This window comes from Lasiosphaeria miniovina (assembly GCF_030549165.1).
Source record: "Lasiosphaeria miniovina strain SMH2392-1A chromosome Unknown B0T26scaffold_1, whole genome shotgun sequence".
In the NCBI taxonomy this organism is placed as follows: Eukaryota; Fungi; Ascomycota; class Sordariomycetes; order Sordariales; family Lasiosphaeriaceae; genus Lasiosphaeria; species Lasiosphaeria miniovina.
In genome coordinates this window covers 5,511,495-5,533,302 of record NW_026848220.1, presented here as the reverse complement: position 1 = coordinate 5,533,302, position 21,808 = coordinate 5,511,495, and the positions used below count along the sequence as shown (strand labels likewise).

The window sequence follows — 21,808 nt, the reverse complement described above, 5'->3', positions numbered from 1 at the left end:
GCCAACGTCCCCCGAGCCCGCTGATCGAGTGGTAGGGGGCTTCGTGGACGCTAGTCGAGATGCAACCTCGGAGCGGATGGACAATTTCCGTGAGTCTGTTTGGCGAAAGCGACCGTGTGCCAAGACCTTTTAGCAACCAATCTCCCACTCGCCAGCAATGTTTCGTGTGATCCGACGACGAGACCAATCACGTCACCGTGGTCCTTGATCTTCGACTCGATTCCAAGTCAAATCTTGTACTAGTTCACGTCCCGAAAGGAGAGAAGAAACCCAATGCTGAAACATGAAGAATATTACTATTGCTATCGAATACCAATGCTTTCCTATGGTTCTCGGAATTAATGCATGTCCATCAAGATGTATAATAGGAATCTTACTCGGGAATTCAGGGTGTGATAAAGCAGAACTCTGCGAGTTCTCTGTGAGTTTTCCTGCTTCATTGCTGAAGGCCCACCCCTATGCTGTGTAGATATTCGCATCTCTTCTTGAGCCCATCATCGATTGGCTCTATTGTGGTCCAGCCCCCGCTATCAAACCGCAGACGCTCCTTCGTGCAGTTGTCCCAGCGCTTCCATACGGCAGACCCGCAGCACCTCTTCCTATTCGGGTCGTATGTCTGTATGAAGCTCGTCCAGTATCCCTGAATGACCGGGACTGCGTGCGCATTTGTGCCGTTGGGAAAGTAGCTGGCAGGTGGCATGCTTTGCACATTGAATGGCCCAAACAGGGCGTTAATCTCAACGGTGTGAGGGACGCCGAGCCCTGCGCTCATTTGCGCTGCATCTTCCACGTTCCAGCGGTAAGCGTATGATGCATTCACCCCGTATCGCGTGACAGCTGCGCTGATAAACAGTCCGGGGCACATGTACCGCATCTCCCCGTAGACGTTGCTCGCTTGGCGCCACCAGCAGCCCTCATTGGGGCAGTCACCCTGATCGGGATTCGGATAGAGGTCGTTGAGCTTGCTCAGCTGCTGCAGTGTGAGGTAGGGAAACTGGTCTTTCAAGAACTGATTGCTTTGGCCACGTGTCGAAGTGGTTGATGGCACAAAGGTGGTGCCCCCGTTTGTGTCATCGCCGATTATCACCGGAACTCTGACAAAGTTGCCTCTGTCAAAGGCAACGTAGGGAATTTCGGAGAGAAGGTCGTTGTCGATGACGGGGTTCCACATGTATAGAGGTTTGTTGGCGGATCCGGGATAGGGTATGTTGAAGTTCTGAGCCTGCAGTTCCTTGGCCGACTTTGCGCGCAGGCAGGCAAGCGGGTCGCTCCCCACGCAGCCGAGCCTGATGACGAAGTTGTCAAACTGGTACTGGGATTCTTTGACCGTGAGGGCCGTGGCGAAAGAGACCGACTCGGCGGCTGCGGCGTGGAAGAGGCCCATGTCTTTGCCTCCGTATGCGATCATGTGCAGACTGATGCTGGCGGCGCCGGCCGACGAGCCGCCAAGCACGACGTGGCCGGCATCGCCGCCGAACCGGGCAATGTTTTTCTGCACCCACTCGAGCGCCTTGCGTTGGTCATGGAGCCCGTTGTTAGCAGTCGCGTTCTTCCCGTCCGTCAGGAAGCCGTAGGGTCCAACACGATAGTTGAAGGTCACGACAACGATTGAGTTTTGACTCGCCATGACAAGGCCTGTACCGTTGAGATTGGGGTTCGAGTTGCCGTTGAAGCCGCCGCCCTGGATGAAGAAAAAGACGGGCAGCTTGGAGTCGGCTGTCGCATTGCTGGGCGCGTAGACGTCGAGAAAGAGACAGTCCTCGGACGTCATCGTTCTGTTCGGCCTGTCTCCCGTCTTGAGGCAGAACTTCCCGTGCTAATCAATCTGGCAGATCAGTTCCCATGTCCCAGCCTGTCGATTGAATGGCTTGCCCGCGCTTCCTACCTTGTTGGCCTGCTGCGGCGTAGGGACGAAGAGCGGATCTCGGGGAGGTCCGAACCGGAGGTTGCCCACTGGCGGCGCTGCATAGCGGATGCCTAGCCATTGCGTGATTCCATTGACAAGCGGCCGCCCGATGTACGTGGCGTATGTCAGATTGACCAGTGGGTTGACGCAAGTTCCCAGGATCGGAAGCGACGCGACGACGAGCGTCCCGAGAGCGAACTTGGCCTTCATGATAACCATCAAACCGTGGATGCGCCACACACTCGCAGAGTCGCACGTTGAGGAGGCTGCGATGGTGCCATGGTGGAGAGGGGTCAACGTTGTGAGACCAGTGGCAGCGGTCAAACGGCCGACTTAAGCTCACCTCACCGCCATTTATTGTCGCACCTGCCTCTGAATCAACGCGTCGATTCGATTTGTCCGGTAGTCCGTGGCGTTCAGTTTCACCGCGCTGGTGGGCCCGCCATCTTGGGCTCGCTGCTCACGAGCCGCCACGGCAGCACATCAACGTCGATCGAAAGAGTACCGACGAGACGGACTAGGTAGAGCAACAAACTTTAGCTATGGCAACGGTAATGGGCGTGTGTAGCGCTAGTAGATAGAGCCATTCATCCAGCATGAGATGAAAACAGCGGATCTTGCGGAGAGTTTGCACTAGTAATTCTCGGGAAGCCCAGCCCCAACTAATGAAGAACGGTCTCTTGAAGATCTGCAATGCAAGTTCGGAATTCGGCCGCTAGTGCGTGCAGTAACACCGAGGGCTGAACGCCATTGGGCATGGTAGAAAAAAGGGAAAGAACGTATTGCTTTGCAACGGGAACCTTGATAAGTGCAGTAGCCTAATTCGTACAGCTGGTAGTCAGGCGTTCACTGAAGACTACGAAAAATGGAAGGAGCTTGGGAGCTTCCTCGTCCCTGCCTCGAACCTGGAACTTGGGAACTTGGCAGCAATTTCAAACAATTTCAATGAAAATCCTCCATCCAGTACTTAATGTGCCTACCTCAGCCTAGTGTCTTGGGGTGTCGAACGTCATTTCCTCGCTCGGTGCGTTTAGCTGGCGTCGGGCTGCATTCTCCTCCTCCGCCGATCCTTGACCTCAGTTCCATTTCGCACAGCGACGGAGGCCACGCTGGAACCAACAAGTGGCTCTCGTCTCGGTGGTTGATGTGTGGAATTTGCGCGAATGTGAATCGCCCGGGCACGCTCCCTGTGCATTTGGCGCCGATAATTTCCCTTTCCAGCGACATGCCGCCGCCAAAAGCTCGGCGTGCCGGGACCACGATATGCCCCAGCTGTCCAACCACTGGCGGCCAGTTGTGCCACCGCGCTGACCGCACCCACATCGCAAATTCGGCTTGATTTCCCCTCATGACGAGACTCAGCAGCTCGCTCACAACCACTTCCAGCTTCTCGTCGCTCTATCCTGCCGGGGCTAGCAGGCGCGCATCAGACGACAGAGAGGTCCGCAGCTCCAAGCCAATGATTAAATAGTCGCGGCCGGCGCGCTGCTCGTCATGGCTTCAACATACCGCCTCATCCAACCCTCGGACTCGGCCCATTGGCCGCTGCATTCGTCGTACCAGAGCCTCGGGAAAAGAATCCGTAATGCTGCCGAGGCTTGCCGTGAATGTCGACAGAACAAGGTCAAGGTAACCGACCGCTAACCTGTACCTCGTTATTTTCATGCCCAGAACTTCAGGTTCGGCCCTTGACGCCGTACACTTGCTCACCGCCATTACCAGTGCGATAGAAGTCGTCCTACATGCAGGACGTGCACCGCAAAGGAACGGCCATGCTACTATGAGGGCCACGCCGGCCAGTCGAGAAAGGCACTCATGAAGTCGCGCATGCGGGCAATGGAGAAGCTGTTCGTGGCGCTGAAGTCGATCCCCGATAGTGACGCCGAGAGCCTCTTCCGTCGCATTCGCTCGTCCAGTGACATTCTCACCTTAATTGAGATGGACGATTCTGTGGTTTCATCTCCCAGCTCGGGCAGCTCTATGAGCATCGACGAAAAGCTGACACCCCGTCGCGCAAGTCCTCTAACCGCGTCGTCAGACGACGAGGTGCGGTTCTCTTTCGGTTCACCGCTTTCGAATTCGAGCAGTCTCTCCAACCCACAGCTACTGGCGAATGCGTCTGCCTCTCTGATCCGACTGGTTATGCCTGACCCTGCCACTACTAAGGCAGCCACAGAGAGCTTCTATCGCTCCAGTGGCAGGTTGTTCCACGTCTTTTCCGAGGAGCAGGTCGCAAGTTACCACTCGGACGTGTTTCAAGGAGACAGCAATCCCATCCCGAACCAGAAAATCGCAACCTGCTGTCTCGCTGCCGTTGCAGCTGTCGGTGTGCAATACAACGAAGATGATTTTGGAGAAGGCATGTCCGAAGTCTATTACAACATCGCAGCTCACTACTTTTCCAGCTTTCTTGGCGAGCTGCCCCTGGACGCCATCAGAGTATGCGCAGTGCTGGCCATGTACAATATCATGGACAAATCAACCGTGGCTCTGGCATATATTGGTTAGAACCCTCAGACAAACGATACGGTGGCGCAGACAGACTAACAGGCCCAACCTCCCGGTTCCAGAGGTCGGCTTGAATATGTCGAGAAAATACAGCCTCCATGTCAAGCAGTGCCGTGACCCAAATGTCTCGGACAAGGCGTGGGCTGATTACCGCAGAACATGGCGAACTCTGATGTTTTTCTCCAGGCAAGTCTTTCCCGATTGACGCTCAATTTCAAAATTCCAAGCTCATCATGTGACTTGACAATACAGCTGGCTTTCGTCAACTCTAGGCTACATATCTGGCGCGGGTATCCAATTTCGGGAAATGGTTCCCGTGAGCTTGACCCACCCCTTGCCGAGTACCTCCCACTGCTGAGTACCCCCCACTGCTAGCATTACTAACCATTTCTATTCTTCTAGTTTCTCGACGTGGAAGGCGATAACCCATACGATATCGGAAACAGTGCGTCTCCGGCCGCCCGAAATCCGTGTTTCGCCCTGGGTTAGTTGATTATGACTGACAGTATTTCTCACAGTCGTCCAGATGGAGATGACCAAGATTTCCCTCCTCCAAGCAGACATACTGCACGTGCAACTCGCTTTCAAAGAAATGACAGGACCAGCCCTTGAAACAATAATGAAAGATCTCCACGACTGGCACGACCGCCTCCCAGGTCACATGCGGCTAAGCAACGTCAGTCGTGAGGACCTCCCCGACGGCGTTTTACTCTCCATTTTCCACGCCCACCTTCTTTATCTCGGCACCATCATGCTGCTCTACCGACGCATAGCCTCGCAGTTTGTCAAGTGTTTTGGCTTCGAGCTGGGTCAGCCAAAGTCTGGTGGGGCGTTCGAGACGACGCTCGTCAGCCAGACCTCGGAGGGGGTGACGGCCGCGAGGCACTCGGCCCGGATATTGGGTCTTATGCTGGAGAAGAAGGGCATATTCAAGAGGTGCTGGATCGTCATGTGAGCCAGCCTACCAATTACCCAATGTTCACCCCTCCTCTTCCGACAGGTCTGTTAACATGCATGGTCCGTGCAGCTTTCAGTCGCAAACTGCGTGCATGGTGATGCTGCATTCGGCCATCCAAAAGCAACTGCACCTGTTCCCCCAGTCTTCTTGGGAAGACGACCTTGCTCACGCGCACACTTGTCTTAAGGCCCTTGAGTTTTGCGGCACGATCGACAGCGTGGCCCTCAACTTCTACGATTGCCTGGAGCCAATCTACACGCAGGTCGCCTCATACTCGTCCCCGAAAGCTCCTCCCGGGCTCTCAGAGCCCCCACCGCCGGCGGATTATCTCCTCACCATTCCTCTAGGCTCTGACTCTTCCAATGTGAGCCTGTCCCTGTCATTGCTAGAGGCTCTCTGCCGGCCCTTTGGCGACGACGACGCGAAGCTCAAGATAGCCGAGGCCACCGCGCTCCCAGAGCAGCAGCAGCAGAAGCAGCAGAAGGGGGCCAGTACAGGGCCACTGGCGCAACTGGACAGACATCTAGATTGGGGGTGGGAAAACAGCGTGAAAGTGCAGTGGGACAGAGACAGCCCCGGAGCCGTGGCTAGCCGGAGTGCGCTGTGCAATGTGCAGAGCCGATTCCTCGGCAGCAACCACCCAAGCGGGTGGGCTGGGGGAGCTGACGAAGAGGCTGACTAGATAGACGACTGCTTTGGATAGCTGACCGACCCAACCTATGTGTTTGTGAGCGGAAATCACATTCTTTCAATTGCAGCAAGGCTTTTTCTTTCTGTCGCCCTGACAGGCCAAGCAGAGCAGGGGTGTGGATTATTTTGCAGGTGGTGTAATCTGTACTTGCGATATCGCAATGCCGCTTTAAGGCGCAAGAGCCACACACGCGATTGGATAGATGGACGGGCGGATATGGTGATAGCTCCGGAGGTGCGTCTTGGCGACAGTATAGCGAGCTGAGTCGGGAATGGCGGCGGCAGCAGCCTGCGAGATGTTTCCAGGCGCTCGGGACCGGAGCGTGGATGCGGTGTGGTGTGTGCTCAGGCGGTGCGAAGTACTTCGTACAGATAACCTTATGACATTTCTTTTGTGATTTATCACCAGAAGAAAAAAAAGCTCGGGGTTGCCATGTCTCGTATTTGGCCCGAGACGCACGACGAGGAAGGGATGTGCATCGCCGGCTTCATGGATGCCGCGTCAATGGCAGCTTCCTTCCTTTAATGGATTTCCTTTTTGGGGGGGTCTTGGGGGCCCAAGGTTAGGGTTTTTGGTGCGAGGCACGCAAACGTGAATGGCCGGGTCGCGTCGGGCGTCCATGGGGCCCTGGCATGGAGACTTCTCGGCTCCCTGCAGAGGCTCCGTAGCGCGGCATGCTGTTCCCCTTTGGATGCGCCGCCTCGAGGCTAGAAGGGGCTTTCACTAATCTAGAACGTGGCCGACGACGCAAAAAAAGACGACGGCTGAAAATGGCGCCAATTCATCCATAGGTGTGCTTTGCGTTTGGGTGCGATTCCCGCGGAGGTACGGATAGACATTGCTCAGCAGGAGGCAGTGGTGCGGCATGACCGGGGTGTGGCCATGACCCCTGTCGTTAGCCGAGACCTGCAGGTGGTGCTGAAATGTCTGAACCTTCAGCACTTAGGCCCTCAAGGCAGGTGCCGGCGAGACATGCGGTACTTGGCCTGTGGCTGCCCAGCGTACCCGCGGCTCGTGTGGTGTATGTACTGTACGGGCTGTACCCAAAGGACGGGTACGGGCAGCAAGAAGTACATGCAATGACATGACCATCCATCTCGCTTTGCCATGTGCGAGAATGCGCATGGGTGAAATGGAAGGGAACGCAAAATTCGATGCCAAAAAAGCCGACTTTGAACCCCATCCCTCCGTCATGTATCTAGGTATCGTTATCGTCTTAACCGCCGAGAGAGTACGTATATAGATGGAACCCACCCGTCGTGCGGCACGATGGGCCCAACCGAGAGAGGATGATGTCGTTGCCCCAAAGGAACTTCTTGGATTTCCCCTAGTCGTTTGTCGATCACAGGTCTGGCCCTGCGTCATCGCAACGAACCACGTACCTACTGCCCGCAACCCCACCACCACCGACCGACTTACACTTGGATACAAAGCCACGGTACGAATAAAACCGTCCATTAGTCCCATCGTCGCCTTGACAGCCCCACGTCAACATCACACCACCGTCGCAGCATTTTCAGAGGCCTAGACTGTGGTCGTCACAAGTTCAACATGCTAGCCAATTCTTACTCCTCCGAGCCGGATATGGATGCGGGCGATGTAAGAGACTTGTTTGCTTGCGTCGGTGCTGTTAGCGGCATGTACCTTTTTGGCATTCTTTCTTTGATATCGGACGGCAAACCCACCCATGACATCACACCAATGCCGCGGGCCAGACCTTGCTAGAGTGATTGCGTTGGCCTTTTGGCACAGCCGTGTCAGCACAGCGTAGAATTACCTTGATCTGACCAAGGCCTCTCCTCTCCCTCTAGGTTCCGAGCCTCCAGTCCTGTTTCGAGAGCAGCCCTGAATACGTGCCGTGGACGGGCGCAGACGGGGCCGACAGCCATGCCGCCGCCGACAACACGTCCAACACGCAATACGTCAATGCTTGGCACGGGAGCCTGCCCCGCCTGCCCGGGCCAGACTACGACGACCCGACCATGTTTGGCGCCGACGGCGCCGAGATAGACTGGTCTTCCTTCGGCCCCATGCCATCCTCGCACCACCACCACAACACGTGGAGCCACCCGGACCCGTCCCCCGTCGACTACTTTACCTCGGGCTTGCCGGCTTCTCCCGGCGGGCTCTACGCAGCCGGCAGCGTCTGGGGATCTCACGACCAGCCCCTGTACTCGCCGCACTCGGAGGCGCCCCCGTTCATCGCCACCCACCACACACCCCTAATCCGGAGCGTGTCTGCCGAGAACGGGCTCAGCGCCGGCTCGGGCCTCGACTTCACCAGGCGGCCAAACCTGAAGCACGGCGGCAGCTCGAGCGAGCCAGCGTCGCCGGGGAACATGGCCCTGGTGTCGTCGTCTCCGGTGGCGGCCGCCCTGCCGTCAAACACCACCAAACCCAAGAGAGCACACAAGGCCAAGGCCAAGTCCGTGTCAGCTAGCAAATCGGACGCCAGATCCAAAAGGGCCGCCGGCAGCAGTATCAGCAGCAGCCACCCGCAACAACAAAGCGGCTCCTCCTCCAAACGCAAGTCACAAAGCCCGCCACTGACACCCGGCGGCACTCCTGCCGCTGCCGCAGCGTCGGCGGAGCAGATCCGCAAGGAGGCGTGGCGCATCTGCAAGGCCGAGGCGCTGGAGATGTCGCAGCGCCGCATCATGCTGATCGAGCACGAGCGCGGCGCCCTCGAGCGCGAGACGCAGAAGCTGCAGGTCAACATTGGCCGCATGCGCGAGGCCGTCAACAGGGAGGAGGCTAACCTGCGCGACGCCGTGCTCAAGGCTGAGAGTCTAGCTCGGTCGTACTAGACTAGAGCATAACTGCACTCGGTTTTCGGGTTTTCTTCACCGTGTCCTAAGTCTTTCCTTCATGGGAATGGGTGGTTGGGTTGGGATTTAATGACGCTCATGAATGATATGATGTGACGGCTTAATCACGTAGAATTAGTTTGCACAATTTCTGCCTAGAATTGGAAGAGTATCTCGTCATCTCGAAGTCCCTGCGCATTACATTATTTGCCATCACTCATTGAATGAGGTCTCGATTGGTTCTCAATGATCAAGAGCTACATCATTCTACGGATAACCCATTTTACTGCACTATGGCTTGAAGACTGCACGCAGTGTGGAGAGCAAGACAATGTGGTTGTTTGTGCTGTGACAGATTCGGATGGGAATGGGGGCTGACGTAAGGGACCACCAACCCGGGTCCCGGGATGCAAGGGATGAAAGGCCGTCCTACCCATACTGTGCTTGTGCACGTGCATGCGGGTCTGCATCACGTCAAGCTGGCTGACGTGGTGTGAGGCTGATTACAGGTGCATATTACAGTATCGACTCCGTACCTTTGCGCATGTCGTGTCGAGCTTGGTTCACGGGGAGAGGCCGAGGGGCTGGGACGCGGGAGACGGGTTTCCACTTTACTCGAACCGGGTCTCGGGTCTCAGCTTACTAGACTGGTGCGGCAGGACAGCCATAAGTTGATGCACGGGGACAGCCACGTGTCTGTCTACCTAGCCTACGTAGGCAGTCTGACGTGAACCCGGGGACCTGGAGCTGGGAACAGCTAGGTAGGTGTGACCGAAGGATCCGTCCGCCTGCGCCTTGGGTCGGGTGTCTAGCGTTCCAGATCTCCGGGACTGGGCTGGGGACGACTCGGGAGAGGGGGAGGGAGACAACCCACACCTCCTTTCTTGCTCGCCCGCCGGGGACCTTGGTCCCTCTCTCCCGGGCCTCTCTCTTTGGTCCCAGCATAGTGCACCCGTGCATCAGTGCCCGCGGCTAGTGCGCCCGCTCTGGATCTGGACTGGGGATCCTCGGCGGCAGAGATTCGATAGTTCAGCCCCAGCATCTCGTTCCGGTGGGTTGGCTCAAGGGATAGATTGAGGGGTGTGTAATTAGGAAATACTACATAATGACAGAAGTTTGGATCCCGATTTGTAAGACATACCACGCCATCATACCACAGCCGCCAGGCTCGCCCTCGGTCAGCCCACCAGGTTCGACAACGGGAGGGACAGACCGCTCCTTCTCCGCTTCCACTGTCCCGGAGACCCTGGTAGTAAGTAGCAGTAGGAAGAAGAAAACATATGCCGAACTTCAAACACAAGCCGTGGTTGCTGGCACGAGGAACGGGAGGTGGGGACCGGAATTGCATGTACCACCCACAGCACGTACAGTACTTGCGGGATGGCGGGGGCATGTACCTCACACAAGAACCAGAGAGCTGGCAGCGCTCGTTTTGGCACTCGACGCCAGCGCGCGTCCAATAGCAAGCGCTAGAGATTAGCTGCGAAAGCCCCCAAAACCCGGCGCGCTGGGCTGGCACTGGCAGCCCGATGCCAGGTGGGCGGGGCAGACTTTGGGGAACAAAAGGTCCAATCAGAGGGCCTGGAGTTGCAATCCGCGGAGGGGCGGGGCCGATACCTTTCTCCGAGGATATCGTCTGCTCAGCGCGCACGGTCTCGGAACACAGTGTCGGGTTGTGGTGGAGGTGGTGGTGGTGGTGGCAGCGGTGGCAGGAACGGGGCGAGGCCCTGGGGCGAGACCCGTCCAGGCACAGATCGCGCATACCGCCCGCATGGGAAAATTAGAAAAAATGATGTGATGGCTGCATGGCACCCCAATCTGTATAATTATTACCTGCACACCCCCAAAATCCGTTGTTCTAGACTTTCGCAGACTTTACAGGGTCGTATCGCCAAGCCCCGCCGTCGAAAAAGCCTTTCCGGTTGGATTTGATCGGAGAATGCAGAATCCCATGCACGAGCTGCCTCTCTCGTTCAGTGTGCACTGGATCCGAGTGCAAACATGCTGCAAGTGCTGCTTGGAAGAAGTATTTCATCCAGATTGAATCGTCGAATCTTCATACTCGGGCAGTGTCGATGCGCCGTGTTTTGCGCTGAGTGTGTACGTCGTTCAATTGCCGCGTGAATAGTGAATGTAGATGTGCCATAAAGGCCAGGTGGGGATATCCTATTGATATGACCGTCAGACCACCCAGCCATGACAGCCTCACTTAGTAACGACGCCAGAGACATGATCTGTCTCAGAGTGCAAATCGAGGTCACGTCACCAGGGCGGTATGAGAACTTTCAATTAATGGCTTTCCAACTTTGATCAGTAAGAGCCAAGCAACCCTGGTAAATGCTCGACACGCTTCCAGCTCTACCTACTTTGGAGAACCAAAAGTGCAGGTGGGCGGTGCCGGCGACGGGCGGCCCGTGCAGCTCGGCGTCGGCGTGGATCTCGGCGCTGCCGTTCTTGCTGAGCCAACGTCCGCCGATGCGTGCGGACGCGAAAACGTTGATCCCCACCGTGGCCTAGAATTTCAGCGGCTCGTAAAACATACGGGAGTCGGCGTAGGCGTTGAACGAGGCCCGCGTGTTGCCCGAGTGGTAGACATTATTATTCCGGGGCGCGGTGCTGCTAATGCCTGAATACCTGATAGAGGACGAGGGATAACACGCACACGAGCATAAAGCATGCGCCTAATTGAGGTAGAATGGTCAGCTTCTGGACTATTTGAACCCAATCGGTGGAACGAACCTAGCGAAAATACGACCGAGTACCTCGGGTGACTCGTCGGCGGTAAGGGCAGTGCGGCAATGGACACTTGTTAGTGGTCATCATGGACCGAGATCCCCTTCTCTGAGGCTAGCGAATTCTCCTCGCTCCCCGGGGTTGCCTGATCTGTGTTCTGCATATCCTCGGCAGTGATTGTCTCCTTTTCAACCGGAGCCTCGTCGCTTGTAGGAGGGTTGGGGCCGAGCAGGTTCAATATCGTGGTCTTGTTTGGCAAGTCCATTCTCTCAATCCAGTCTCGGAGGGACGAACCATTCAGGTTCTCCTCCCATTCTAACAACGGAGACGGATTACTGGAAGAGTCCCGGCGGATCCAATTATTTCTTGACATCCATGCTTCCACTATAGTCTTCTGACTGCCGAGTTCAAATCTTACCAGATGCCCGCCCAAGTCTTCGTCAACTTCGTCTTCGTCAACTTCGTCTTCGTCCACTTCGTCTTCGTCCACTTCGTCTTCGTCCACTTCGTCTTCCGAGAGTACCCAATCATGTGAACCGAGAGTCCAGTAGCACCGAAAGTGCTGGTCAACACCCAATCGTGAAAATGACTTGAGAATAAGCCCAAAATTAGCGTCAAGAGCTTTGGCCGGAAGAGGACTGCCGAAGAGATGAACTCATACAGTCTGAAGAGAAACTCCTCTGTGAGGAAGCGGTGCCAAACGCTTGGCCTCTCCTTGTTAATATTCCCCCGTCTTGTGCATATGTCGTGATATTCCAATCGATATGTAGGAGAGAAGGACGTTGCTCTCTTTACGTGCACTGGGTTTTGTCTGAACAAGAGTGAGAAAGTCGCCCACTTTTTCGGAAAACCCGTGACGAAACCCGTGACGAAACCCGCGTCGACGAATGAGGAAAAACAGCGTGACGGATGAGAAAAAACAGCGTGACGAAGGTGGCAAAGCTCATGGCTTCCGTGGGGTGGCCTTTCAGTCGTTGTATGCAGTAGCGATAATCCCCAATGAACGCGCCGGCATGGAGAGGCGTGAAAAAGGTGCAAATCGATCCTACCCAAAGGGAACCATTCCACATTTTCGGTATATTCGAGTATGCAATTTCTTGACCCTCTGGAACCCTAACTGGTCTTGAGCTGCGGTAGCGGTGCAAGTAACGTATTCGTAGAGAGCCGGTTTCAGTAAAATGCCCAAATTTCACCTGATGGCTGGCATCCGTGATGTTTTGAAGACAATCCACAACGTTAATTGACATAAGGTTGTGATCCAGGCAGAGTCGGTGAATGTCCCAGCACAAAGACATCTCGCGTTCCATATCCACGTACAACTCGATACCCAGGACTCGAACCTCCGCAAGCAAGATGATAGAGGCGGCATCGGCAGCGTTGAAATGGGGGTTGCTCTTTGCGAGTAGTTTGTCCATGTCGTCGCTCTTGAGGTACTCCCAAACTGACGGTGGATAAACTTGAGGATCCCATCATCCGTCGAGGCTTCGATGAATCCCTTGAATCTAGTATATAGTCGTCGTGTTGCGTCATCAATTCGAGCCTGAACGGTGGTTTCGTCATCCGCTATCTCGTCGCGTATGAAGCCGACAACTAGCCGGACCCAGAGGAACACGCCCTCCGCCTTCTTTGGGATTTCCTTCACGATATGGGCCCGAACCGTCGCTGGAATTTTGTGCTCTGGTATTCTTTTCTGGACAAAGCGCTCCATATCGTACCGAGTGATCTCGTGAAGCAGAAATCTCTTCTCGCGATCAAACATGCTCATGAAGGGCCAATCCACCCTGTTTGCGAGCAGATCTTAACGCCTCTCTCAGTTGGTGCGGCCCAGGCGCTAAGTTGGTTAACCAAGTCCATCATGTCTCCCACTTGGACCTCCTTGAGCTCGTCCAGGCCGTCCATGAATATGCACAGGCTGACGTCTGCGGAGGCATTGCCGCCGAATATATCAGTGAGGGCCTGGACCTTTTCCTCCATGGTGATGTTGACGTCGCGTTTGGTGCTGGATGCCCGCCCCCAAGGTCCTTTTAGAACTTTTGAGATTAGTTCGGGGTCGTCGCTGAGGAGTTGGTAAAGTAGAGTTCGGTATAGGCCGTCGAATCGCTCCTGAAGGCCGCCAGTAAGCATCGAGAAGGAGAAATTAACCATCTTGAGGCGGCTGCCGCGTTCCACTGCAGTTCGTCAGCAAATCCACAGGAGTCAGAACAGAGTAGGGGGGTTAGCACAGACTTACCTGACCAGCGAGTCAATTGTTTCTTTGTTCTTTCATGGCTGAATAGAAATTCTATCAAGGTCGACTTGCCAGAGCCGAGTTTCCGGCAATGTGAAAGATCCCCCCTGCGGAGGACGACAACCAGTCTTCAAATCGACGTCTGGCTTCCTCCATGGCGATCTTCTCCCTCTCCGATAATCCGGGACTCTCCCTCGTTCGAAGATCCAGTTAATTGCGTTTCCATAGTCGACATCCCTCTGGATTGCAAAGGGGTCATCCCTGACCCAAGTGCTCCTCTCCATCATTGTGTCGTACTTCAGAGCGCTTAACACGCGATCAGCGCATGCCCTGTCAATGACGTCAAGGATGCTCTGGATCCCTCGTATTGTGTCCTCGCTAAGGGGTTTGAGCCTCGAGTAGAGCGACTTGAGCTCGTCGACATTCTCCATCAGATCGCCAAGCTTGTCGTCGTGTTGCTTTGCCAGCAAGACAATCTTCTCCATCTCTGCTCTATTAGGGGAATTAGCCAGCACCCCGAAGCCGTAGTCTCTCGGTAATTAAGTAGATAATTAGATGGGTAGCGCGGGAAATCCTAGAACTGAAAGGAGGGAGGGCGAGGGGGCAGCAAATCTTGTCATCTGCGTTAGGACTATTGTTGCTCTCGCTTCGATGCTACCAAGCTGGGCCTCGAGATCTTTCTTGCTCTTTTCGCCAATCAGGTTTCGCTAGGAGGCCGCCAAACTCGCCCACCGTGCTCGAAGGCCACCTCCCGTCGGCCCCTTCATTTTCCCAAGCAGGGCCAGAAGGTCGGCGGCGACTTTATCGCTCTCCTCGAGGAGATTCTAAAGCATTTCTTCATCTCCTCCCAGCTGAGGGCTGCTAAGGGGCGGTCGATTCGGGACCAGAACGCCTTCATTCTGATAGTAACACTCTCCAGAGTCGCATTCTCTTCCAGGCCACCGGACTCGTGTATCTTCATCCCATCCTTGACAAGCGTCCCGGCAAAAGTCACAAATGACAGGACGCTCGATGCCAAGCTGAACGCCGTAAAATGGTCCATGGTGCCAAAATGCGTGAGGGCACCTGTGCAGGCGAAGGGGGCGGGCGATTGGGAATAGGTTAACAGACTGTTTGGCGGGATTTTTGTGGGAAGTTGAAGTCGTGGGGGCGAGGGGAAAGCTCGAAAAGCCGCTGAAATGCACAGCCATGGTGGTGCAACCGATCGACGAATAGGAGGTTAATAGTTAAGGTAGTCAATAAGCCAATCTCCCAGTGCCAATTGCGGGTTCTCGATTCTCAGCTAATGAGCTACAATGGCACAGCCACCCATCTCTGCTCAGGCAGGGAACAATTGGCTCACAGGCATGTAAATGTACCGTAACGGTGGTTCCGACAAACAAGATGCATTGAAGTAGTGAAAAGGCACCACAACGTAACAAAAACAACAACAAAAGCAGAATCAGGGCGAGCCGTAACTCGGAAAAGGGTGTAACTACCGATGTTTCCTAGAAAGGAAGAGGGCCTTGGAGCAGATATTTTATCGTTAAACGCTAGGCCGCAGGGCGGCTACCCCTGACAAGCGTGGGTTATTTCCCCTGCTCAGCATCCGAGTGCGTGCCGAATCCTCACGCAGCCATTACAGGCGTCGAGTCACACTTACCTAACTACCTAGTTCTAACTATTATCAGCCAACTCCATGAAAGCTCCGGGTTTTATTAGATAGTAGAGGCTTGAAACATTTCATACTGTTCAAAGAGAGAGGAGAGAACGACGAGAGCCAATAATTCATGGATCATTGGGGACAGCTTCTTATTGCTACAATCACCTAATAAAGTCTAGCCTAGCAACCAAGACACGCACACAAAGACCAAGCACCGTATTTATATAGGTAGCTATGTATCCAACTGCGGCTTCCCGGCGAGCAATTACTCCCAAACCACCCCTCCCCATGGGCACACAAACACACGCACACACGCACACACGTTCAAGCCTTGACACACTCCACAGTCCCAACATCATTACCCGGGTTGCGGGACAGGGACAGGATCTTGAGCCCGGCGCGGGCCGCAATGTCCTCAAAGATGTCGTAGGTGCGCTCCTTGCCGCCGATGGTGGACATGAATATGTCGAAGCCCGACGAGTAGTGGTTGGGCGGGTTGGTCATGACCTGCTCGACGATCAGCAGGCGGCTGTCGGGCGCCATGGCGTCGGCGATCTTCTTCAGGATGGCCACGCTGTCGTCGTCGCCGTAGTTGTGCAGGCACCGCCGGATGAAGTACACCAGCGCGCCTGTTTGCAGGAATCAGATTTTGCTATTCTCTTCAATGCAGGTGTGCAGGAACAAGGGGAACTCACCTTTCACCGGCTGCTCGGCGTGAAAGTCCATGCCGACGTAGGAGACACCGGCGAGCTCGGGGTCGTCGATGGTCTTTGCCTCGGCGACGACGTCAGGCAGGTCCTCGACGACGCAGCGGCTGACGGGGAGGCCGGGTGTGGCCTTGACGATGGCCTTGATGGACTGGCCCTTGCCGCCGCCGACGTCGACGACGAGGGGCCGGTCGCTGGTGTCGCCGGCCGCGGGCACGGCCCAGCTCAGGTCGTAGGTGCCCAGGAAGGGGTACTCGACCTCGAGCGACTGCATGGCCAGCATGAAGTTGGCCGTGCGCTCGGGCGTGTCGAGCATCACCTCGTACGCCGACTTGCCGACCTGGTCGAAGGCGAAGGCCACCACCGTGTCGAGGCGGCCCGTGGGCTCCTTGAGCCCGAACTTGTCAAAGTACTTTGGCATGGCCATGAACGACGGCATGTTGTCGTCGAAGATCAGCCGCACCATGGCCGTGACGGGGTTGGTGCCGATGTAGATCTTGGACTTGCGCGTGTGCGCTATCCGGTCCGTGCCGATCTGTTCCAAAACGCCCGTGGCAACCAGGATCCAGGCCAGGCGGACTGTGCAAGGCAGGTGTGCAATGTCAGTGTCTGCCCTGCATCTCGTGCATGGCACGACTTGGTAAGGCTGTCATACCTAGAAGGATCACATCGGCGTTCACCTTCTCGGCGAGCTCCTTGTACGAGATGGACGACCCGGACTCGGTCGGGATGGCGTCGAACACCTTCCACTGGTTGAAGAGACGGACGGCTGTGAGCTGGGTCACGGATGGTACCCATTGCATCAGGAGATCCGTGGGGGCCTCGACGGCGCCTATGACAGCCCTGGCGGCCTCGAGCACCTTGAAGCGCGCGCCCGTCTCCAAGGAGAGGGTCCCGGCGCGGATGCCGTTGGCAGCATCCTTCAGCTCCTGAGCCAAGGCATCCAGCTGGGTAGGGACATCTGGTTGGGCCATTGTTGCACACTCAAAGTCAGTGAGTCGGCAAGGTTGCGGTACGAGGTCTCTTTGGTGCACTATCAAGCGGAGCAAGTCAACGACGATAAAACAAAGATGTGGCGCAGAGTGCCAGGACGAATGCAAGAGATTATGCGATTTATACTAAATTCACTAGCAGTGCAGCTTTCGGTGAACCACTGGTTTCGCACCTCTCCGAGGTCACGCATATGGGCTGTCCATCCTGTGTCTTGCAATTCTCACAACATCTAAGACCCAAGCCACCAGGGAGACCGTGGCCAGGCGCCGGCAGCCCGAGAATGAACGGATGCGGCCACCCGGGACCATACGTGGATTTATGCACAGGTTAAAAAATGCGCACGTGCATTCCATAGCTGATTGGATGCCACGACGCCGGGGCTGGGATATTAACGAGAATGGGCTGCCTTAGCGGCTACGCAAGTCTCACAAACAGCGCTCTTCCACACCTCTTTTGGCGTTCGAATGGCGCAGTGCGTCGGCTGGCATTCCAATAGTGGCTTCCGGTGCGCGCCTCGCCAAATCATTTGAGCGGTCCGGCTCGGCTCTCGGCTGCCCTTGTCCTCGGCACGCCGGCCCCCGACCGCCCGGCCGGGGCCGCTCGCCGTCCGCCGACCCTCCCAACTCCCAATCTGAGCGATATTGTCTTGCAACAAGTCAGAAAGTCGGAAACCATTTGAGTTGAGAAAGGTAAGTAAAAAGGCGGATTGTGAAGTTTTGGGGTGCTTAAATCATGCTTGAGTCGTGCGCAGCCTCGATCAAGTTGCTGGGAGAACGTGGCGATGGCGTGACGTGGACCGGAGAGTCGGACGGGGCGGGATGCCGTCCAACGCAAAGTCGCGAGACGGGATGCCGTCCAACGCAAAGTCGCGAGACGGGTCCATGAAAATTCCCGATTGATTGCATTGACGAGACACCTGCGGTGTCTCAAGGCAGCTTGCCATTCGGTCCTGATGGGCGGGAGTGGGCAGCTCTGTTCCTCTCTTGGGTAGCCTTGGGGCGCCGCATGCTCGCAGACGTAGCAAGAACCACGCAACCTGATGATTCCAGGGCCGGGCGGATTGTGCCTGCTTTAATAATTGGCAGCTATCCGCATTGGTAATTGCCTCAGTTGATGCGATGACGAAGCGCGCACCGACTCGCTCCTTCCCGAACGTCTCGTCCATTTGAACTAGACCGCTCGGTCAGGCAGCCACGACACAGCTTGAACACTCCGCCTCGAGGTACTAACTAGTAGTAGTACTGGGTCATCTGCGTCATCTGCGTCATACTGCCATGCATTGACCACTCCCCATCTTCCTGTGCGAAAGCTTGTCATCCTACTTCTCGAGGCACCCAAGCAAAGCGCAGAGAATTTTTGCATGAGCAACTGCCGCAGAATTCCCCGGAACCCAGCCAGCGAGCCTTAACAAACTGGACACACCCGAAATTTTGCCAGAATGCAAGGTGGTAGCGACATCGCTTTAGGAAAGGAACGGAGCGGTTTCTGGAGCCTCCACGGCCTAATAGCTACCGTCTGTCTGTGCGTGTTACACTCGGCTCTGGGAAATCTGGGCCCGCGTCGCACCAGCCATGCCCCGGTCTTTTATCTCCCGTTCCGGCAACTTTACACACATTGTGATTGCCTTATTGTCGGGAGAGCTCTCTCGACAAGAAGAGCCTCACTCTGCCTGTGAGACACAGAATTGTAGGTCGAAACTCCATCACATCGTCTACTGAGCTGTTTCTGCTTATTCCGGCTCTCACTTCCACTTCCCATCCTTTCATTTTCGTCATTCGTTTTGGTTTTGCTCTGGGTCCAGAAGTGGGTGGGGCGATGGTCACTTGGCCTGGGCAAATTTCTGTCAACATGCAACCTGGTTGGCTCTGCTCATCATTGGCCAAGAGTGTCTGGTCCTGGAGCTAGCTTGGCTAGCAAGCGGGCAGCAAGCGTGATGAGGAATGATATATCAAAAAGCTTTGACCTATAGCCGACCCAAACTTTTGGTTTCGCAGCCGGCCAATCCCAACTGGAAAGCCGTCGCTTTTGTGCATACCAAACCTCACTTTAATCTATTTCGCCGCCCTTGCTCCCCCGCATTGGCCACCTACCACCGAATGACAACGGCCATCGCCTCCGAGATAATCATGCCAAAATGATCGAGGGCTCCGGGCTGCGACGTGCTGTCACAACGTCAGCTGCGCGTTCAACGGCCGGAGTGAACCTTGGCCCGCTCCTTCGCAGTTTCTCCGTTGCCATCTCCTGCCTAGCCAGTCACAACCCCAGGCTGCAACACAGATTCCCGGCCTCCCGAAAGCTTCCCCGCTTGACAGGCACCGCCATGTCACCGTTCCTGGCCCCAGATTCCTCGGGTTGCTACTTCGAAAACGGCCTGATCTGGGCCATAGGCCATGGCCAGACCAGCCATCGCCCTCCATGTCCCGTACCTCTTCCGATTCCACATTTTGTGTTTGCGGGGGAGGGTTGATGTGTGTATATGGTCCCCATCTCTGGCACTTTTACGACAGCCGGTGCCTGCCCACCGCCCAGCTAATTAGCATGTGTGAACTGTGCGGACTCGGCCGACTTCAAGTAAACAAGTGCTTGACGCTTGTTTGACATTGAAACAGTGGAGTGCAAATAATCATGGCCACTAGTTTTGACTGGTCAAATTTCACCATCGACGGGAACAACACGCTTCCGACCAATTCCACAATAGCTTGGCCCCCTATTCCAGATGATCAAAGGAGGTCCCTCCAGCCGGATATCTTTGTCTGCGCAATTCTCACATGGCTGATCGCCTTGGCATTCGTCGTGCTTCGCTTCTACACCCGAGGCTGGCTCAACCATGTTCTCGGCCCAGCCGACTGGTTCTTGTTACCGGCTCTTGTACGCAATCCTCTCTCCCCATTCCATGTGTGCTGCTAACAGCTCAACTTTAGCTTTTTGCCGCCGGTGTCACGGCCAGTTCACTTGAACGTAGGTCGACCACGCGTTCCAACTTCACTGCCGGCCATGTCTAACACAATACAGAGGCGTGCCGGGGCGCAGGGAAACATTATTGGCAAGTGGACTTCTGGTCAGTGCCGGACCTCGAGAAAGTAGGTTGTCGTAAAGCTCCGATATGCCGACTAGCCAAACTCCCTGCGAGCCAACTTACTGACTTAAGATTGATTCAGGCGGCCTGGTACGGCATCCTCTTCTACACCCTGAGCCTTGTCTTCACTCGAATCTCCATTCTGCTGCTGTATAGGCGGATTTTCACCTACAGCTGGACCAAGAAAGCCATCCAGGTTGTTCTAACCCTCGTAATTGCCATCGGCATATGGCTGGTGGCATCTGTATGCACCGCATGCGTCCCGCTCGAGGCGTTTTGGAACTGGGGGCTCTTTTACACACAGCCTGTTTTTTGCCAACCTCCAAACTTGTGGTGGGGTAATGCGGCCTTACACATCGTATGCGATCTGGTCATAATGACGCTGCCGGTATGTATTCCAGCCTCTGCGTCTAGTTGGCGACTTGATCTAACAGCCATAGTTACCTGTTCTGTCGTCGCTCAAGCTCCCGAGGAGACAAAAGATTGCCCTCATTGGCGTCTTTGCTCTTGGATTTATGTAAGCAGCAACTGCTCGGGATACCTTCCCACCTCAGTAGGACTGACAGCTTTGACCAACCAGCATCTGCATCATCTCCATTCTACGCCTCGTTACACTCATCAACGTCCAGGCACAGGCACAGCAATCACTAGATTCGACATACACGAGCGCCAAGCTCATCTTCTGGACGTCGGTAGAGGTTAATGCTTCGATATGCTGCGCGTGCATGATGACCTTGAAGCCCCTCATCCAAAGATGGTTTCCGAGTCTCCTATCCTCACGCTACGCTCGCGACCGGAGCCTTCCATGGATCACGCCCCTTACCAACAGGAACTCGAGACAGTCCTTTTCGCGTCCAATCACACGTCATGTCAGCCACCCAAGCGGCACTTCGGGCTGCGGGAGCAAGGGAAGCGTGCTGCCGCAACTGGAGGAATTCGAGGGAGGGCATTGCTTGGGGGTGCTGAAGCCTGAGGATCTCGAGGCGCAGCGCACGGGCAGCATCTCGACTGTTGCATGTGACGAGGAAGCAGCCGGCGCTCTCCGGGCTCCGCCCAAGGCTCATTTGCGACTCTCTATCCACGTGACGAGATCCGTCGAGGTGACAAAGGTCCCAGAAAGCCCAGTTCCCGTCTCGGGAGACAATAGATAGAACGCAAGAACACGGCCAGATGAAGGAGTCGGGCAACGGCGAGGGGAGCAGCGATATGGTCGAGATATGATATGGTGGCTGAATGTTGGATTACGGAGTATCATGAGTGCCTGCGCAGGATCGCAGAAGGGTCTAGGATTATTTTCTTTCAGTCGGATACCTACTGGGCTTGGGATGCGCGGCGTTTTGCTGGACGGGAAAATAGGGCGGAATGAGCGGTTCAGGGACCAGCTTTGAGCTTCACTTCATGTTGGATACTGGTCAGGAAAATTGCGCTGGGTCATGGTATTTTGTGGTATTTGAATAAGCTTAGCAATCCTACTATTCTTTGGACCGCGGCTTAATATTATGGAATTTTATGAAGCATCAATGTGGCCTTTGTCAAGCTCATGATGGTGTCAATTACAAA

The 21,808-nt window shown here is 55.4% G+C and overlaps 7 protein-coding genes across 7 annotated transcripts; 3 read left to right on the top strand and 4 right to left on the bottom strand.

The window, feature by feature from the left end:
- Positions 1-436: 436 nt before the first annotated feature.
- B0T26DRAFT_737182 (Alpha/Beta hydrolase protein) lies at positions 437-2,116 on the bottom strand (the record flags this gene model as incomplete). The annotated part of the gene is made up of 2 exons (XM_060443412.1): positions 437-1,816; positions 1,886-2,116. The coding sequence occupies 2 exons, from the start codon at positions 2,114-2,116 to the stop codon at positions 437-439; spliced, it is 1,611 nt and encodes a 536-aa protein (XP_060303412.1).
- A 1,373-nt stretch (positions 2,117-3,489) lies between these two features.
- Positions 3,490-6,506, top strand: B0T26DRAFT_75108 (uncharacterized protein). Its single transcript, XM_060445325.1, has 6 exons — positions 3,490-4,409; positions 4,477-4,600; positions 4,667-4,730; positions 4,817-4,859; positions 4,933-5,365; positions 5,442-6,506. The coding sequence occupies exons 1-6, from the start codon at positions 3,722-3,724 to the stop codon at positions 6,052-6,054; spliced, it is 1,965 nt and encodes a 654-aa protein (XP_060303411.1). The 5' UTR covers positions 3,490-3,721; the 3' UTR covers positions 6,055-6,506.
- Positions 6,507-7,788: 1,282 nt separating this feature from the next.
- Positions 7,789-8,999, top strand: B0T26DRAFT_75117 (uncharacterized protein). Its single transcript, XM_060445337.1, has one exon. The coding sequence runs from the start codon at positions 8,046-8,048 to the stop codon at positions 8,868-8,870; it is 825 nt and encodes a 274-aa protein (XP_060303410.1). The 5' UTR covers positions 7,789-8,045; the 3' UTR covers positions 8,871-8,999.
- Positions 9,000-10,992: 1,993 nt separating this feature from the next.
- Positions 10,993-13,368, bottom strand: B0T26DRAFT_867582 (uncharacterized protein; the record flags this gene model as incomplete). The annotated part of the gene is made up of 5 exons (XM_060447838.1): positions 10,993-11,166; positions 11,237-11,383; positions 11,698-11,850; positions 12,022-12,107; positions 13,050-13,368. 5 exons carry the CDS (start codon positions 13,366-13,368, stop codon positions 11,128-11,130), a joined length of 744 nt encoding a protein of 247 aa, XP_060303409.1. The 3' UTR covers positions 10,993-11,127.
- B0T26DRAFT_670818 (uncharacterized protein) lies at positions 13,365-14,872 on the bottom strand (the record flags this gene model as incomplete). The annotated part of the gene is made up of 5 exons (XM_060439230.1): positions 13,365-13,771; positions 13,834-13,855; positions 14,019-14,322; positions 14,563-14,654; positions 14,741-14,872. 5 exons carry the CDS (start codon positions 14,870-14,872, stop codon positions 13,365-13,367), a joined length of 957 nt encoding a protein of 318 aa, XP_060303408.1.
- Positions 14,873-15,796: 924 nt separating this feature from the next.
- B0T26DRAFT_670817 (S-adenosyl-L-methionine-dependent methyltransferase) lies at positions 15,797-17,153 on the bottom strand (the record flags this gene model as incomplete). The annotated part of the gene is made up of 3 exons (XM_060439229.1): positions 15,797-16,101; positions 16,168-16,758; positions 16,835-17,153. The coding sequence occupies 3 exons, from the start codon at positions 17,151-17,153 to the stop codon at positions 15,797-15,799; spliced, it is 1,215 nt and encodes a 404-aa protein (XP_060303407.1).
- A 2,644-nt stretch (positions 17,154-19,797) lies between these two features.
- B0T26DRAFT_670816 (uncharacterized protein) lies at positions 19,798-21,399 on the top strand (the record flags this gene model as incomplete). Its single annotated transcript, XM_060439228.1, has 6 exons — positions 19,798-20,040; positions 20,094-20,130; positions 20,185-20,252; positions 20,331-20,636; positions 20,689-20,765; positions 20,829-21,399. The coding sequence occupies 6 exons, from the start codon at positions 19,798-19,800 to the stop codon at positions 21,397-21,399; spliced, it is 1,302 nt and encodes a 433-aa protein (XP_060303406.1).
- Positions 21,400-21,808: the final 409 nt, after the last annotated feature.

Excerpts from the sequence above, each read along its gene's own strand:
- B0T26DRAFT_75108 (XM_060445325.1), top strand. The coding sequence starts at position 3,722 with ATGAAGTCGCGCATGCGGGCAATGGAGAAGCTGTTCGTGGCGCTGAAG. Across the intron at positions 4,410-4,476 it reads CGTGGCTCTGGCATATATTG|AGGTCGGCTTGAATATGTCG; the intron begins GTTAGAACCCTC and ends TCCCGGTTCCAG. Across the intron at positions 5,366-5,441 it reads AAGAGGTGCTGGATCGTCAT|CTTTCAGTCGCAAACTGCGT; the intron begins GTGAGCCAGCCT and ends TGGTCCGTGCAG.
- B0T26DRAFT_75117 (XM_060445337.1), top strand. The coding sequence starts at position 8,046 with ATGTTTGGCGCCGACGGCGCCGAGATAGACTGGTCTTCCTTCGGCCCC.